The sequence below is a fragment of the Lepidochelys kempii genome, chromosome 1 (genome assembly GCF_965140285.1).
Source record: "Lepidochelys kempii isolate rLepKem1 chromosome 1, rLepKem1.hap1, whole genome shotgun sequence".
NCBI lineage: Eukaryota > Metazoa > Chordata > Testudines > Cheloniidae > Lepidochelys > Lepidochelys kempii.
Window position 1 is genome coordinate 118,726,524 of NC_136380.1, and position 17,364 is coordinate 118,743,887.

Below are 17,364 nucleotides of genomic sequence, written 5' to 3' on the forward strand. Positions count from 1 at the left end.
GCTGCTGCTCATATAGGGACAGACTGTGGACAGAGAGGGTGTAGTGAGCCTTTCCACCTGCAAAGCACAGCCACAGTTGCAGTTTCTGAGCTTCGGGATGTGCAGTGACTACCTCCTCTTGCTGCCTCCAGGAGCACAAACCAGCAAGGGGAGGCAGGGAAGAGGTGTGTCCATGGCTTTGCCCCTACCTATGTCCCAGCTACAGCTGGTCAAGCAAACAGTAGAGGAGTGCTACACCATCCAAAGGGACAGTGCAGCACGTGAACTCCCCTTGTGTCCATAGGCGAGCTTTGGTAGGGATTGTGCATCTTCAGACACAATCCCGGCTGGATTGGTGGGGCTCTGAACTGCCACCAACTGGCCACTGGCTTAACTGCACAGTCTGGCCCATACTCCATATGTCTACACAGCAAAGAAAAACACACAGCAGGCCCATGACAGCTGACTCAGGCTTGCAGGGCTCTGGCTGCAGGGCTGTTTCACTGCTGTTTAGATTTCCAGGCTTGGGCTGGAGCCTGGGCTTTAGGTCCCTGCAGGGTGGGAGCGTCCCATCTTTTTTGTTTTGTGTTTACACAGTGCCAGCAGAATAAAGTCGTAGAATCATAGATTAGGGTTGGAAGAGACCTCAGGAGGTCATCTAGTCCAACGCCCTGCTCAAAGCAGATCCAACCCCAATTAAATCAAAATCAAAATCCATGCCTAGAGCTCCTAGGAGCTACCACAAAATAAATAATAATGATCCATTTCCATATTTGGGATTGGATTTCAGATAAGGTTATCATGCTAAAGACTAGTAGGATGCAGAAAGAATAACCAGTTTACAGTTTTAGATCCCAATTCAGGAAAGTATTTAAGTACCTGCCTAAATACGTCCTTAATGAAATAGGGTTTAATTCTCATTGACTTCAGAAGGACTCAAGCACATGCTTAATTGAATAAGAATGTTTTCCTGAATTGGATCCCTAGTTTCCAGTAGGATTCAAGAATAGAGGGGAAAGCAATGAAAAAAGTTTCCTTAACACTGAGACAAACATCTGAAAAACCTTGAAAATTGAAGAAATTCTGTGGAAATCATTGGGCCCAACAGACCTTAGGACAGTAAGAGGCAATCTCTCTGCCCACAAATGACAGAAAAATTATTGAACTCCTGCACTGCGGAGGACTAAAGAAAAATGAAGTAGGTGGTTTTAGCTTGAGCTACTTTGTTACTGTTGCATAGCAATATTCCTACGTTCACCACCAGACGTCTTTATTTCATGACACTGTTTCACCTAAGAAGAAAATAATTACTCATCGTATTATAGCTTAGTGGAATATGTTAGATATATTTTGTTGGATGGAATATATTTAACATATTTGGCTGAATGGCGAAATGAGCGAAAAACATAATTATAATTTTCCTAAGCAAAAAAAAAAAAAAAGAATGTGGCATAGAAGTACTTCCTGTTGCTTCTGGCTATGTATTTATATGGAGACTGAACTACTAAAAATAAGCGAGGATTAATGCCTTAATTACCATACCATCTGTCCCAGTCCAGTATCACCAGCAGGAGCAGAAAAAACAACTCCTCTTCTCCCCTGCTCCACAAGTTAGACACAGCATAGCATAGGAGCATCTTTGGGACATGAGACCCAGTAACCAATCCCCCCCAGCACACAGCCACATAGAGGAGCAACTCCACCACTACCACCTTCCTGGGAACAATCCTTAAAAGGCTGCTTTCCTTTGGAAGGCACCAGACCAGCAGCAGACCTTCACAGCCCAACAGCCTGGTGACATCAGTCAACCAGTTCAGGATCTGATCCTATTCCACTGAAGTCAAGAGGAGTCTTGCCCTTTATTTCAATGGAGTAGAACCAGACCCTCAGTGCACATCTCAGAAGGACATCATCACCAGCAGCACATAGTATTCCCCATCAACTATAAGTAAGGCTGTGATTCTGTCACACAGGTTGCGGAAGTCACAGATTCCATGACTTTCTGTGACCTTCTTGTCTTCCGCACCTGCAGCAGCCGGTGCAACAGGCCTGAGCAGCATCGATCCTGGGGGTGGCCCTGGGGACTGTCTAAGCAGCAACAGTCCTGAGGACGGCTGGAGCAGCGGCCCTGGAGGCTATTAGGAAAGCAGTCCCCAGGGGCCTCGGAGCAGCGGGCTGTCAAGGGCAGTCAGCCCCCACCACTGGAACAGGTGCCTCCCAGAGCAGCGGTACCTCAGGGCCCTCCAGAGCAGCGGGCCCCAGGAGCAGATTTAGTCATGGGTATTTCTCATGAATTTTTGTTTATTGCCCATAACCTGTCCATGACTTTTACTAAAAATACCCGTGACTAAATCTTAGCCTTAACTAGAAACCATTTGATATTTTTCCTAGAAAGCAAAGATGGAAAAGAAGTTAGGTCATATTGTCCCTCCCCAAACCAGAATATCCTTCAGAGCTTTGTCTTATATAGTTTTAAATGCTTCACAGCAACAGGGAACTGAAGTGTATGAATCATACTAAAAAAAACCAAGATCACTGGTTGGATATTTTTAAAAATTATACATTTTTAATTTTGATGGGAAAAAACATTTTCATCTCCCCCTCCCCTTTTAACCAATGCTAGAAATAAACTGGGAGCCCAATCCTGCCCCCAGAGTGAATATTCCTAGAAATCAATGGGACTACTCACAAGAATAAACACTACATGCAGGTTTTGGTGTTTACAGGATTGACTCATAATTTGTATCTGCAAAAGAGTGTGCAAGAATTACTCACGGGTAAATGTCCAAGTAGAGGTGTAATACTGTCAGAAACATATATGATGGTTCCATCTGTGGTGACTGCTATAATGAAGCCATCTAATGCCTAAGAGAAATGCACAAGTGGAGAGTTCTTTAACAGTAGTATGGGCTTTTATCGGTAATTCTCATTGTACATTGATCAAAACCTTTTACCTCACCACCACATTATTAGTAGGCTGTAGGAACATTATCTCAAGTTGCACAACAGTAATTCTCTGATTTCACAGTCTTATCTCACTTATACAGTGTTCTTTGTAGTTCAGCAAAATATACTAGCTGAGACAACAAAAGGCTTACAAGAATATTTCAGATATCAGTTTTTAAATTAATAATAATGCAAGACGGCTAAGCCTGGATCCTTGGAAGTTATTAAAAAAAGTTAGCTTTGTATAAATATCAAAGCATCATGAAAGGACGCAGTGCTATCTCAAATAATTATTACCCACAAAATTAATCTGTTTGTATTAATGTAACATTGTATATTACTATGCTTTCATGTAAATAAAAGCAACAGAAATGATCAAGTAATCTTTAGCTTCAGGTTTAACGGAGGTGACATATTTTAAAGATCATGGTATTAGATTATTCATTAGTGGCACAATTCACCTTTGTGCAGAGAGTCAATATAGCACTTGCGCATTACTTAAATTCCACACAGCAGCAGATTCTCCAGCCCTGTGATTTAAGTGGGAGCACCTGCCTTGTACAAATATCACCCTAAAATATTTTATCATGTAAAAATATTTTCTTCATAACCATATCTGAAATCAATAGCCTACTCCGTCTTGAGCTAAACCTTCTAAGCCCTGGTCTACACTAGGACTTTAGGTCGAATTTAGCAGCGTTAAATCGATTTAAACCTGCACCCGTCCACACAGTGAAGCCCTTTATTTCGACTTAAAGGGCTCTTAAAATCGATTTCCTTACTCCACCCCTGACAAGTGGATTAGCGCTTAAATCGACGTTCCCGGCTCGAATTTGGGGTACTGTGGACACAATTCGATGGTATTGGCCTCCGGGAGCTATCCCAGAGTGCTCCATTCTGACCGCTCTGGACAGCACTCTCAACTCAGATGCACTGGCCACGTAGACAGGAAAAGAACCGCAAACTTTTGAATCTCATTTCCTGTTTGGCCAGCGTGGCAAGCTGCAGGTGACCATGCAGAGCTCATCAGCACAGGTGACCATGATGGAGTCCCAGAATCGCAAAAGAGCTCCAGCATGGACCGAACGGGAGGTACGGGATCTGATCGCTGTTTGGGGAGAGGAATCCGTGCTATCAGAACTCCGTTCCAGTTTTCGAAATGCCAAAACCTTTGTGAAAATCTCCCAGGGCATGAAGGACAGAGGCCATAACAGGGACCCGAAGCAGTGCCGCGTGAAACTTAAGGAGCTGAGGCAAGCCTACCAGAAAACCAGAGAGGCGAACAGCCGCTCTGGGTCAGAGCCCCAAACATGCCGCTTCTATGATGAGCTGCATGCCATTTTAGGGGGTTCGGCCACCACTACCCCAGCCGTGTTGTTTGACTCCTTCAATGGAGATGGAGGCAATACGGAAGCAGGTTTTGGGGCCGAAGAAGATGATGATGAGGAGGAGGTTGTAGATAGCTCACAGCAAGCAAGCGGAGAAACCAGTTTTCCCGACAGCCAGGAACTGTTTCTCACCCTAGACCTGGAGCCAGTACCCCCCGAACCCACCCAAGGCTGCCTCCTGGACCCAGCAGGTGGAGAAGGGACCTCTGGTGAGTGTACCTTTTAAAATGCTATACATGGTTTAAAAGCAAGCATGTGAAAGGATTACTTTGCCCTGGCATTTGCGGTTCTCCTAGATGTAGTCCTAAAGCCTTTGCAAAAGGTTTCTGGGGAGGGCAGCCTTATTGCGTCCTTCATGGTAGGACACTTCACCACTCCAGGCCAGTAACACGTACTCGGGAATCACTGTAGAACAAAGCATTGCAGTGTATGTTTGCTGGCATTCAACCAAAATCCGTTCTTTATCTCTCTGTGTTATCCTCAGGAGAGTGAGATATAATTCATGGTCACCTGGTTGAAATAGAGTGCTTTTCTTCAGGGGACACTCAGAGGAGCCCATTCCTGCTGGGCTGTTTGCCTGTGGCTAAACAGAAATGTTCCCCGCTGTTAGCCACAGGGAGGGGGGAAGGTTGAGGGGGTAGTCACGCGGTGGGAGGAGGCAAAATGCGACCTTGTAACGAAAGCACATGTGCTATGTATGTAATGTTAACAGCAAGGTTTACCCTGAAAGAGTGTAGCCACTGTTTTATAAAATGTGTCTTTTTAAATACCGCTGTCCCTTTTTTTTTCTCCACCAGCTGCATGTGTTTCAATGATCACAGGATCTTCTTCTTCCCAGAGGCTAGTGAAGCTTAGAAAGAAAAAAAAACGCACTCGCGATGAAATGTTCTCCGAGCTCATGCTGTCCTCCCACACTGACAGAGCACAGACGAATGCGTGGAGGCAAATAATGTCAGAGTGCAGGAAAGCACAAAATGACCGGGAGGAGAGGTGGAGGGCTGAAGAGAGTAAGTGGCGGGCTGAAGAGAGTAAGTGGCGGGCTGAAGACAGGGCTGAAGCTCAAATGTGGCGGCAGCGTGATGAGAGGAGGCAGGATTCAATGCTGAGGCTGCTGCAGGACTAAACCAGTATGCTCCAGTGTATGGTTGAGCTGCAGCAAAGGCAGCTGGAGCACAGACTGCCACTGCAGCCCCTCTGTAACCTACCGCCCTCCTCCCCAAGTTCCATAGCCTCCACACCCAGACGCCCAAGAACGCGGTGGGGGGGCCACCGGCCAACTAGCCACTCCGCCACAGAGGATTGCCCCAAAAAAAAGAAGGCTGGCATTCAATAAATTTTAAAGTTGTAAACTTTTAAAGTGCTGTGCTTAAAGTGCTGTGTGGCATTTTCCTTCCCTCCTCCACCACCCCTCCTGGGATACCTTGGTAGTCATCTCCCTATTTGTGTGTTGAATGAATAACGAATGCATGACTGTGCAGCAGCAATGACTTTATTGCCTCTGCAAGCGGTGATTAAAGGGAGGAGGGAAGGGTGGTTAGCTTACAGGGAAGTAGAGTGAACCAAGGGGCGGGGGGTTTCATCAAGGAGAAACAAACAGAACTTTCACACCGTAGCCTGGCCAGTCATGAAACTGGTTTTCAAAGCTTCTCTGATGCGTACCGCGCCCTCCTGTGCTCTTCTAACCGCCCTGGTGTCTGGCTGCGCGTAACCAGCAGCTAGGCGATTTGCCTCAGCCTCCCACCCCGCGATAAACGTCTCCCCCTTACTCTCACAGATAATGTGGAGCACACAGCAAGCAGTAATAACAGTGGGAATATTGGTTTCACTGAGGTCTAAGCGAGTCAGTAAACTGCGCCAGCACGCCTTTAAACGTCCAAATGCACATTCTACCACCATTCTGCACTTGCTCAGCCTGTAGTTGAACAGCTCCTGACTACTGTCCAGGCTGCCTGTGTACGGCTTCATGAGCCATGGCATTAAGGGGTAGGCTGGGTCCCCAAGGATACATATAGGCATTTCAACATCCCCAACAGTTATTTTCTGGTCTGGGAATAAAGTCCCTTCCTGCAGCTTTTGAAACAGACCAGAGTTCCTGAAGATGCGAGCATCATGGACCTTTCCCGGCCATCCCACGTTGATGTTGGTGAAACGTCCCTTGTGATCCACCAGAACTTCCAGCACTATCGAAAAGTACCCCTTGCGGTTTATGTACTCGGCGGCTTGGTGCTCCGGTGCCAAGATAGGGATATGGGTTCCGTCTATAGCCCCACCACAGTTAGGGAATCCCATTGCAGCAAAGCCATCCACTATGACCTGCACATTTCCCAGGGTCACTACCCTTGATATCAGCAGATCTTTGATTGCGTGAGCTACTTGCATAACAGCAGCCCCCACAGTAGATTTGCCCACTCCAAATTGATTCCCAACTGACCGGTAGCTGTCTGGCGTTGCAAGCTTCCACCGGGCTATCGCCACTCGCTTCTCAACTGTGAGGGCTGCTCTCATCTTGGTATTCATGCGCCTCAGGGCAGGGGAAAGCAAGTCACAAAGTTCCATGAAAGTGCCCTTACGCATGAAAAAGTTTCGCAGCCACTGGGAATCGTCCCAGACCTGCAACACTATGCGGTCCCACCAGTCTGTGCTTGTTTCCCGAGCCCAGAATCGGCGTTCCACAGCATGAACCTGCCCCATTAGCACCATGATGCATGCATTGGCAGGGCCCATGCTTTCAGAGAAATCTGTGTCCATGTCCTGATCACTCACGGGACCGCGCTGACGTCGCCTCCTCGCCCGGTATCGCGTTGCCATGTTCTGGTGCTGCATATACTGCTGGATAATGCGTGTGGTGGTTAATGTGCTCCTAATTTCCAAAATGAGCTCAGCGGCCTCCATGCTTGCCTTGGTATGGCGTCCGCACAGAAAAAAGGCGCAGAACGATTGTCTGCCGTTGCTCTGACGGAGGGAGGGGCGACTGACGACACGGCTTACAGGGTTGGCCTCAGGGAGCTAAAATCAACAAAGGGTGTGCCTGTACATCAAGGAGTATTTCAGGCAGGACTGCACGGAGGGTTCCAATAAGAAATGGTGCACCTAAGTTATCGTTCTTATTGGAACAAGGAGGTTAGCCTGGCCTCTGATTGATACATGGCTAGATTTACCTCGCTGCATCTTCTCTGTGAGTGACTGCAGTGTGATCTAGACAGGGGAGGAGGCAAATGAGTACAAAACAAATCTGGTCTATTTCTTGTTCTGACCCACTCCATCTATCTTTTACATCTTTGGCTGGCAGCAGACGGTACAGAAGGACTGCATGCCATCCACATCTCATGGCTGCTTGGCAGAAGATGGTACAATACGACTGCTAGCAATCCTCATCTCTTGCCTGCCTGGCAGAAGATGGTACAGTACGACTGCTAGCAGTCCGTATCGCCTGCCCGCTCACCATAAGACGGTTCAATAGGACTGCAGGACTAAAGAGAATGACCTGGTCAAGTCACTCCAAATTTAGTCCCTGCGCCCATGTCTGCCCAGGCGCTCCCAGCCGACGTGGCCAGGAGCACCTCGGACACGACGAGGACGACTACCAGTCGTATTGCACCGTCTGCTGCCAGAAGGCAATGGGTTGCTGCTACTGTGCAGCAAAGCCGTACCGCGTCTGCCAGCACCCAGGAGACATAGGGTGACGGTTACCTGAGCGGGCTCCATGCTTGCCGTGGTATGGCGTCTGCACAGGTAACTCAGGAAAAAAGGCGCGAAATGATTGTCTGCCCTTGCTTTCACGGGGGGAGGGAGGGAATGGGGGCCTGACGATATGTACCCAGAACCACCCGCGACAATGTTTTAGCCCCATCAGGCATTGGGATCTCAACCCAGAATTCCAATGGGCAGCGGAGACTGCGGGAACTGTGGGATAGCTACCCACAGTGCAACGCTCCGGAAGTCGACGCTTGCCTCGGTACTGTGGAAGCGCTCCGCCGAGTTAATGCACTTAATGCACTTAGAGCATTTTCTGTGGGGACACACACATTCGAATATATAAAACCGATTTCTAAAAAACCGACTTCTATAAATTCGACCTAATTTCGTAGTGTAGACATACCCTAAGTGTATCTAAAGCAAGGCCTCATCTACTACTCCAACAATGAGAAGCAAACAAATAAGAAGCACTTACAGTATTTAGTCAAGTACAGTATTAAATTCTTAGCTCCAGTCCTGCTCCCACTGAAGCTGATGAGCCAATAGCAAAACTCCCATTGACTTCAGTGGGAGCAGGTCTGGATCCATAAATCAATCGATCTAAGTTCTGATATTGGTGCTGATCACCTAGGGAGGTTGGTGGAATCTTCATCCTTAGAAGAAGGAAGGACAATAGCATTATACAATCTCTTTGTAGTGAGTAAGCCCTGGTCTACTCTAGGACTTTAGGTCAAATTTAGCAGCGTTAAATCAATGTAAACCTGTACCCGTCCACACGATGAAGCCCTTTAGTTCTACTTAAAGGGCTCTTAAAATCGATTTCCTTACTCCACCCCTGACAAGTGGATTAGCGCTTAAATCGACGTTCCCGGCTCGAATTTGGGGTACTGTGGACACAATTCGATGGTATTGGCCTCCGGGAGCTATCCCAGAGTGCTCCATTCTGACCGCTCTGGACAGCACTCTCAACTCAGATGCACTGGCCAGGTAGACTGGAAAAGAACCGCAAACTTTTGAATCTCATTTCCTGTTTGGCCAGCGTGGCAAGCTGCAGGTGACCATGCAGAGCTCATCAGCACAGGTGACCATGATGGAGTCCCAGAATCGCAAAAGAGCTCCAGCATGGACCGAACGGGAGGTACGGGATCTGATCGCTGTATGGGGAGAGGAATCCATGCTATCAGAACTGCGTGCCAGTTTTCGAAATGCCAAAACCTTTGTGAAAATCTCCCAGGGCATGAAGGACAGAGGCCATAACAAGGACCCGAAGCAGTGCCGCATGAAACTTAAGGAGCTGAGGCAAGCCTACCAGAAAACCAGAGAGGCGAACGGCCACTCCGGGTCAGAACCCCAAACATGCCGCTTCTATGATGAGCTGCATGCCATTTTAGGGGGTTCAGCCACCACTATCCCAGCCGTGTTGTTTGACTCCTTCAATGGAGATGGAGGCAACACGGAAGCAGGTTTTGGGGACGAAGAAGATGATGATGATGATGATGAGGTTGTAAATAGCTCACAGCAAACAAGCGGAGAAACCAGTTTTCCCGACAGCCAGGAACTGTTTCTCACCCTGGACCTGGAGCCAGTACCCCCTGAACCCACCCAAGGCTGCTTCCTGGACCCGGCAGGCAGAGAAGGGACCTCTGGTGAGTGTACCTTTTAAAATACTATACATGGTTTAAAAGCAAGCATGTGAAAGGATTACTTTGCCCCGGCATTCGCGGCTCTCCTGGATGTACTCCCAAAGCCTTTGCAAAAGGTTTCTGGGGAGGGCAGCCTTATTGCGTCCTTCATGGTAGGACACTTTACCGCTCTAGGCCAGTAACACGTACTCGGGAATCATTGTACAACAAAGCATTGCAGTGTATGTTTGCTGGCATTCAAACAACATCCGTTCTTTATCTCTCTGTGTTATCCTCAGGAGAGTGAGATATAATTCATGGTCACCTGGTTGAAATAGAGTGCTTTTTTTCAGGGGACACTCAGAGGAGCCCATTCCTGTTGGGCTGTTTGCCTGTGGCTGAACAGAAATGTTCCCCGCTGTTAGCCACGGGGAGGGTGCACGGGGTAGCCACGCGGTGGGGGGAGGAAAAATGCGACCTTGAAACGAAAGCACATGTGCTATGTACGTGTAAGCAGAGACAGGGTGGGCTCCACCCTGACATCTGGTGGTGAGGTGTGGCAAGTTGTGGAAAAGAACTTCAGGGGCTGATCTCATTTGCATAGGCACACCCACCCTGCCTAGAATGAGGCCATAACTGCCCAAATCGTCACTTTGGCTGCTGTGGGATCCCCAGTGTCTCTGTTATTGGGGCGGGAAGAATAAATTGTTAGTACCCTGATTATGGGAACTGTGCTTGGAACTGTACTTGGCCTTTTTGTTATGATGGAGGACTCACCATCAACTGAGTAGCACTCACTAGGCAAGGGACATGGGTTCCAAAACTCTGTGAATTGAGAGAGACTTGAGACAGGTATTAGTGTCTGGTGGTGTAGGCCCCTTTTGTGAGGGCCTGAAGCACCAATTGCACCTCTGTCTCTCTCCACTGTGGAATGTCAGAGCTAATTTTGGGTCTATTAAGAGTTTTGTTACAGGTATTGTGCTGAATTCACTTCAGCCTTATAGTGCACCAGCACTAAGGCTCCCACTACTATGAGCTGAAATCACTGATAGCTGAAATCACTGAGCACTGTGTCAAGTAGGGGGGAGCCGGAAGTTCTAGTGTGCAGTGGAGCCGGTCGTGAGACAGCAGTGTGTTCGTGAGACGGCGAGCTGAGCGGAGCCGGTCGTGAGACAGCAGTGTGTTTGTGAGACGGCGAGCTGAGCGGAGCCGGTCGTGAGACAGCGGTGTGTTCGTGAGACGGCGAGCTGAGCGGAGCCGGTCGTGAGACAGCGGTGTGTTCGTGAGACGGCGAGCTGTCTGGAGCCGGTCGTGAGACAGCGGTGTGTTCGTGAGACGGCGAGCTGAGCGGAGCCGGTCGTGAGACGGTGAGCTGTGCAGAGCGGAGCCGGTCGTGGTGGAGCGGAGCAGAGCCCTGTGGGGCAGTCAGCTTCAGGACACGTAAGGTGCCCCTTACCTCTTTCCCCCACACCCAGGCACATTTTAGCCAGATTGGGGAGTAACACTCTGCAGGTGAACTTTTGAACTCCGGGGCTGGACTTTTTTTGGACTTTGGGCGATTAGTGGATTGCTGGACTCAAGAGACGTTTGGGTTCTGGGACTCAAGAGCCTGAGGGAAAGGATGTGGCCCAAATTTTCTGGGGTGGGTCAGTGTTCATGGTTTGGTTAATGAACACTAGTTGTGGTGTTTCCCCAATTTAATGCTGATGTTGTTTGCCTCATGTTATTAAAGATTCTCTACTACACCAAGACTCTGTGCTTGCGAGAGGGGAAGTATTGCCTCCTTGAGGCGCCCAGGGGGTGTGTAAGATTTTCCCAGGTCACTGGGTGGGGGCTCGAGCCAGTTTTGCATTTGCTTTAATGAGAGGGAACCCCTGTGTATTGAACCCGGCCCTTGCTGCTATCAACTTGGCCTGGCAGAAGGGTTACATACGTAATGTTAACAGCAAGGTTTACCCTGAAAGAGTGTAGCCACAGTTTTATAAAATGTGTCTTTTTAAATACCACTGTCCCTTTTTTTTCCTCCACCAGCTGCATGTGTTTCAATGCTCACAGGATCTTCACCTTCCCAGAGGCTAGTGAAGCTTAGAAAGAAAAAAAAAACGCACTCGAGATGAAATGTTCTCCGAGCTCATGCTGTCCTCCCACACTGACAGAGCACAGACGAATGCATGGAGGCAAATAATGTCAGAGTGCAGGAAAGCACAAAATGACCGGGAGGAGAGGTGGAGGGCTGAAGAGAGTAAGTGGCGGGGCTGAAGAGAGTAAGTGGCGGGCTGAAGACAGGGCTGAAGCTCAAATGTGGTGGCAGCGTGATGAGAGGAGGCAGGATTCAATGCTGAGGCTGCTGGAGGACCAAACCAGTATGCTCCAGTGTATGGTTGAGCTGTAGCAAAGGCAGCTGGAGCACAGACTGCCACTACAGCCCCTGTGTAACCAACCGCCCTCCTCCCCAAGTTCCATAGCCTCCACACCCAGACGCCCAAGAACGCGGTGGGGGGGCCACCGGCCAACTAGCCACTCCGCCACAGAGGATTGCCCCAAAAAAAAGAAGGCTGGCATTCAATAAATTTTAAAGTTGTAAACTTTTAAAGTGCTGTGTGGCATTTTCCTTCCCTCCTCCACCACTCCTCCTGGGCTACCTTGGTAGTCATCCCCCTATTTGTGTGATGAATGAATAAAGAATGCATGAATGTGAAGTAACAATGACTTTATTGCCTCTGCAAGCGGTGATTGAAGGGAGGAGAGGAGGGTGGTTAGCTAACAGGGAAGTAGAGTGAACCAAGGGGCGGGGGGTTTCATCAAGGAGAAACAAACAGAACTTTCACACCGTAGCCTGGCCAGTCATGAAACTGGTTTTCAAAGCTTCTCTGATGTGTACCGCACCCTCCTGTGCTCTTCTAACCGCCCTGGTGTCTGGCTAGGCGTAACCAGCAGCAAGGCGATTTGCCTCAACCTCCCACCCCGCCAAAAGCGTCTCCCCCTTACTCTCACAGATACTGTGGAGCGCACAGCAAGCAGTAATAACAGTGGGAATATTGGTTTTGCTGAGGTCTAAGCGAGTCAGTAAACTGCGCCAGCGCGCCTTTAAATGTCCAAATGCACATTCTACCACCATTCTGCACTTGCTCAGCCTGTAGTTGAACAGCTCCTGACTACTGTCCAGGCTGCCTGTGTACGGCTTCATGAGCCATGGCATTAAGGGGTAGGCTGGGTCCCCAAGGATACATATGGGCATTTCAACATCCCCAACAGTTATTTTCTGGTCTGGGAATAAAGTCCCTTCCTGCAGCTTTTGAAACAGACCAGAGTTCCTGAAGATGCGAGCGTCATGTACCTTTCCCGGCCATCCCACGTTGATGTTGGTGAAACGTCCCTTGTGATCCACCAGAACTTGCAGCACTATTGAAAAGTACCCCTTGCGGTTTATGTACTCGGCGGCTTGGTGCTCCGGTGCCAAGATAGGGATATGGGTTCTGTCTATGGCCCCACCACAGTTAGGGAATCCCATTGCAGCAAAGCCATCCACTATGATCTGCACATTTCCCAGGGTCACTACCCTTGATATCAGCAGATCTTTGATTGAGTGGGCTACTTGCATCACAGCAGCCCCCACAGTAGATTTGCCCACTCCAAATTGATTCCCAACTGACCGGTAGCTGTCTGGCGTTGCAAGCTTCCACAGGGCTATCGCCACTCGCTTCTCAACTGTGAGGGCTGCTCTCATCTTGGTAATCATGCGCTTCAGGGCAGGGGAAAGCAAGTCACAAAGTTCCATGAAAGTGCCCTTACGCATGCGAAAGTTTCACAGCCACTGGGAATCGTCCCAGACCTGCAACACTATGCGGTCCCACCAGTCTGTGCTTGTTTCCTGAGCCCAGAATCGGTGTTCCACAGCATGAACCTGCCCCATTAGCACCATGATGCATGCATTGGCAGGGCCCAGGCTTTCAGAGAAATCTGTGTCCATGTCCTGATCACTCACATGACCGCGCTGACGTCGCCTCCTCTCCCGGTATTGCTTTGCCAGGTTCTGGTGCTGCATATACTGCTGGATAATGCGTGTGGTGTTTAATGTGCTCCTAATTGCCAAAGTGAGCTGAGCAGCCTCCATGCTTGCCTTGGTATGGCGTCCGCACAGAAAAAAGGCACGGAATGATTGTCTGCTGTTGCTCTGACGGTGGGAGGGGCGACTGACGACACAGCTTACAGGGTTGGCTTCAGGGAATTAAAATCAACAAAGGGGGTGTCTTTACATCAAGGAGTATTTCAGGCAGGACTTCACGGAGGGTTCCAATAGGAAATGGTGCACCTAAGTTATCGTTCTTATTGGAACAAGGAGGTTAGCCTGGCCTCTGATTGATACATGACTAGATTTACCTCACTGCACCTTCTCTGTGAGTGACTGCAGTGTGATCTAGAGGAATGAGTCCCCTAGACGGGGGAGGAGGCAAATGAGTACAAAACAAATCTGGTCTATTTCTTGTTTTGATCCACTCCATCTATCTTTTACATCTTTGGCTGGCAGCAGACGGTGCAGAAGGACTGCATCCCATCCACATCTCATGGCTGCTCGGCAGAAGATGGTGCAGTAGGACTGCTAGCCATCCTCATCTCTTGCCTGCCCGGCAGAAGATGATGCAATAGGACTGCTAGCAATCCGTATTGCCTGCTTGCTCACCTTAAGACGATTCAGTAGGACTGACTGCAGGACTAAAGAGAATGACCTGGTCAAGTCACTCTAAATTTAGTCCCTGCGCCCATGTCTGCCCAGGCGCTCGTGGCCGATGTGGCCAGGAGCACCTCGGACACGACGATGACGAATACCAGTCGTATTGTAGCGTCTGCTGCCAGAAGGCAATGGGTTGCTGCTACTGTGTAGCAATGCCGTACCACGTCTGCCAGCACCCAGGAGACATACAGTGACGGTTACCTGAGCAGGCTCCATGCTTGCCGTGGTATGGCGTCTGCACAGGTAACTCAGGAAAAAAGGCGCGAAACGATTGTCTGCCCTTGCTTTCACGGAGGGAGGGAGGGAATGGGGGCCTGACGATATGTACCCAGAACCACCCGCGACAATGTTTTAGCCCCATCAGGCATTGGGATCTCAACCCAGAATTCCAATGGGCAGCGGAGACTGCGGGAACTGTGGGATAGCTACCCACAGTGCAACGCTCCGGAAGTCGACTCTAGCCTCGGTACTGTGGAAGCACTCCGCCGAGTTAATGCACTTAGAGCATTTTCTGTTGGGACACATACACTCGAATATATAAAACCAATTTCTAAAAAACCGACTTCTACAAATTCGACCTTATTCCATAGTGTAGACATACCCTAAGATACATCTTCTTACTCTTCCAGCTGATTGACAAACAGGAAAATGAACTTCTGGCTTTACTGTTTCTTGCCTTCATTTCTTTAGTGAGCTGGCCCTTGGCAAATATTGTACTTCCAAGATAGACTAAGTCATCAACTCTTTCCTACTCTTCGCCTTCAATTTCACATCTGCCAGTGTTGATAGCGTTCTCTCCTATCTCCATGGTCTTGATCTTCTGTGTACTGTTTCAAAGTCCCACTTTAGCAGCTTTTGTTTTCATGCTCTCAAGAGTGGTGCAGGATCAGGTCATTATCAAGACAGCAACCATTTCACTGCAGTCAAAGATATTTTGGGCTTTTTTGAGCCATTGCTTGCAAAAAGCAAGCTTTTATAGCTGGTCAAAGAATATTTTTAAACAGAATCTTGTCCAAACATCAGTAAGTTAGAACTTGTTTGGGTGAGAGAGAGAGCGAGAGAGCGAACAGTTCAACAGGACCTCCGAATATCTACTAAGCACTGGCTCATGAAGAATCATAGTGCTATCTTCTATTGGTAACTACCATACAAGAAAAGTCTGCAAAAAAGGAAGGTTACTTATCTTGTACTAACTGGAATTCTTCAAGATGTGTGGTCCCAATGGATATTCATTGTGAGTGCGCATACACTCCTTGTGCCTCAGACTAGAAGATATTTCAGTAGCAGTGTCTGTTGGCCTGTGCTTGTGCAAGGCACCTCCCCGTGCTCTGGTTGCAAGTGTATGCCTGGGCGAGAGGCCACCTTGTGGGATGGTGGTGAACCAAAGTTTTCTTAAAAAGAAAAGGAGTACTTGTGGCAACTTAGAGACTAACAAAGTTTTCTTGGCCAGCAAGGTGCTAACAGGATTACTGTTGTCTCATCCTGCTTGATCTTCCTGAGGACACCAGGGAATAAGGGAATGGGAGGGAAGACGTACTTTGGTGGGTCCAATCACTATAAGAAGGAATCCCTCTGGAATTATGCCTGTGGGCAGCTTAGGAGCATTATGCTAGACACTTTCTTGGTCGCTTGGGTCACAAAGACATCCCAGGATGGAGAGAGCTCCACTACCAGAAGTACTGCATGGCTAAAGGGTGGATCTCCCACTTGTGATCTTTGTGGAAAAAACCTGCAGAGGCTGTCTGCCAAGGCATTCATTACTGCCAGTAGGTGCACTGCTGAGATGGGGATCTGATGCTGGATGGACCAGTTCCAGAGTTTGATTGCTTCCATGCAGAGTGGGGCAGACTTCACTCTTCCTTGTTTGTTTATATAAAATATTGTAGTCACATTGTCTGACATGACTTCAACATGTGCAATACAGATGAAGGGAAGAAACCTCTCGCAAGCATTGTGCACTGTCCAAAGCTTGAAAAGATTGTTATGCTGTTTGGTTTATTGTAAAGTGCAGGAGCCCTGGGCTAGATGGTCATCCAGATTAGTTTCTCAGTCAAGCATGGAGGCACCCATAATTAATGTCTTTTGGGGGGGTAGGGGAATAAAGGAACCCCTATGCAGACAGTGTCTTTGATTTCCCACCAGGTGAATGACATTAGGATATTCTGAGGAAGCAAGACTCATTTGTCAAGGGTGTCCCTACTTGGAGTGTAAACCATCCACAAACATGCCTGAAGGCACCAGAGGTACAGACTTGAGAAAGGTATCAGGTAGATCAGGGGTTCTCAACCTTTTTCTTTCTGAGGCCCCCCTCAACATGTGATCCAAACTCCATGGCCCAACTGTGCCACAACAACTGTTTCTCTGGATATAAAAGCCAGGGCCAGTGTTAGGGGGTAGCAAGCAGAGCAACTGCCTGGGGTTCCACGTCACAGGAGGCTGCGTGAAGCTAAACTGCTCAGGCTTAGGCTTCAGCCCTGGGTGATGGACCTCGGGGCCCCAGATATCAGCCCCAAGTGGTGGGGCTTTGGCTTTCATGGATCAGGTCCTCAAGGAATCAATTTTGAAGCACTTCGAGGAGAGGAAAGTGATCAGAAACAGAATGGATTCACCAAGGGCAAGTGAAGCCTGACTAACCTAATACCCTTCAATGATGAGATAACTGGCTCTGTGGATGAGGGAAAAGTTATGCCTTGACTTTAGCAAAACTTTTGATACGGTCTTCCACAGTATTCTTGCCAGCAAGTTAAAGAAGTATGGGCTGGATGAATGGATTATAAGGTGGACAGAAAGCTTGCTAGCTCATCAGACTCAAAGGGTAGCCATCAATGGCTCCATGTCTAGTTGGCAGCCAGTATCAAGTGGAGTGCCCCAAGGGTTGGTCCTGGGGTTGGTTTTGTTCAATATCTTCATTAATGATCTGGAGGATGGCATGGATTGCACCCTCAGCAAGTTTGCAGATGACACTAAACTGGGAGGAGTGGTACATACGCTGGAGGGTAGG

At 48.6% G+C, this 17,364-nt stretch overlaps 1 protein-coding gene across 2 annotated transcripts in view; it reads right to left on the reverse strand.

The window, feature by feature from the left end:
* Nucleotides 1-17,364, reverse strand: part of NPAS2 (neuronal PAS domain protein 2) — a 203,717-nt gene that overhangs the window by 71,757 nt on the left and 114,596 nt on the right. For both annotated transcript variants that reach the window (XM_073352007.2, XM_078853828.1), the window contains exon 5: nt 2,755-2,844. In XM_073352007.2, the coding sequence (XP_073208108.1) occupies nt 2,755-2,844 (90 nt within the window). The remainder of the gene's footprint in view (nt 1-2,754; nt 2,845-17,364) is intronic.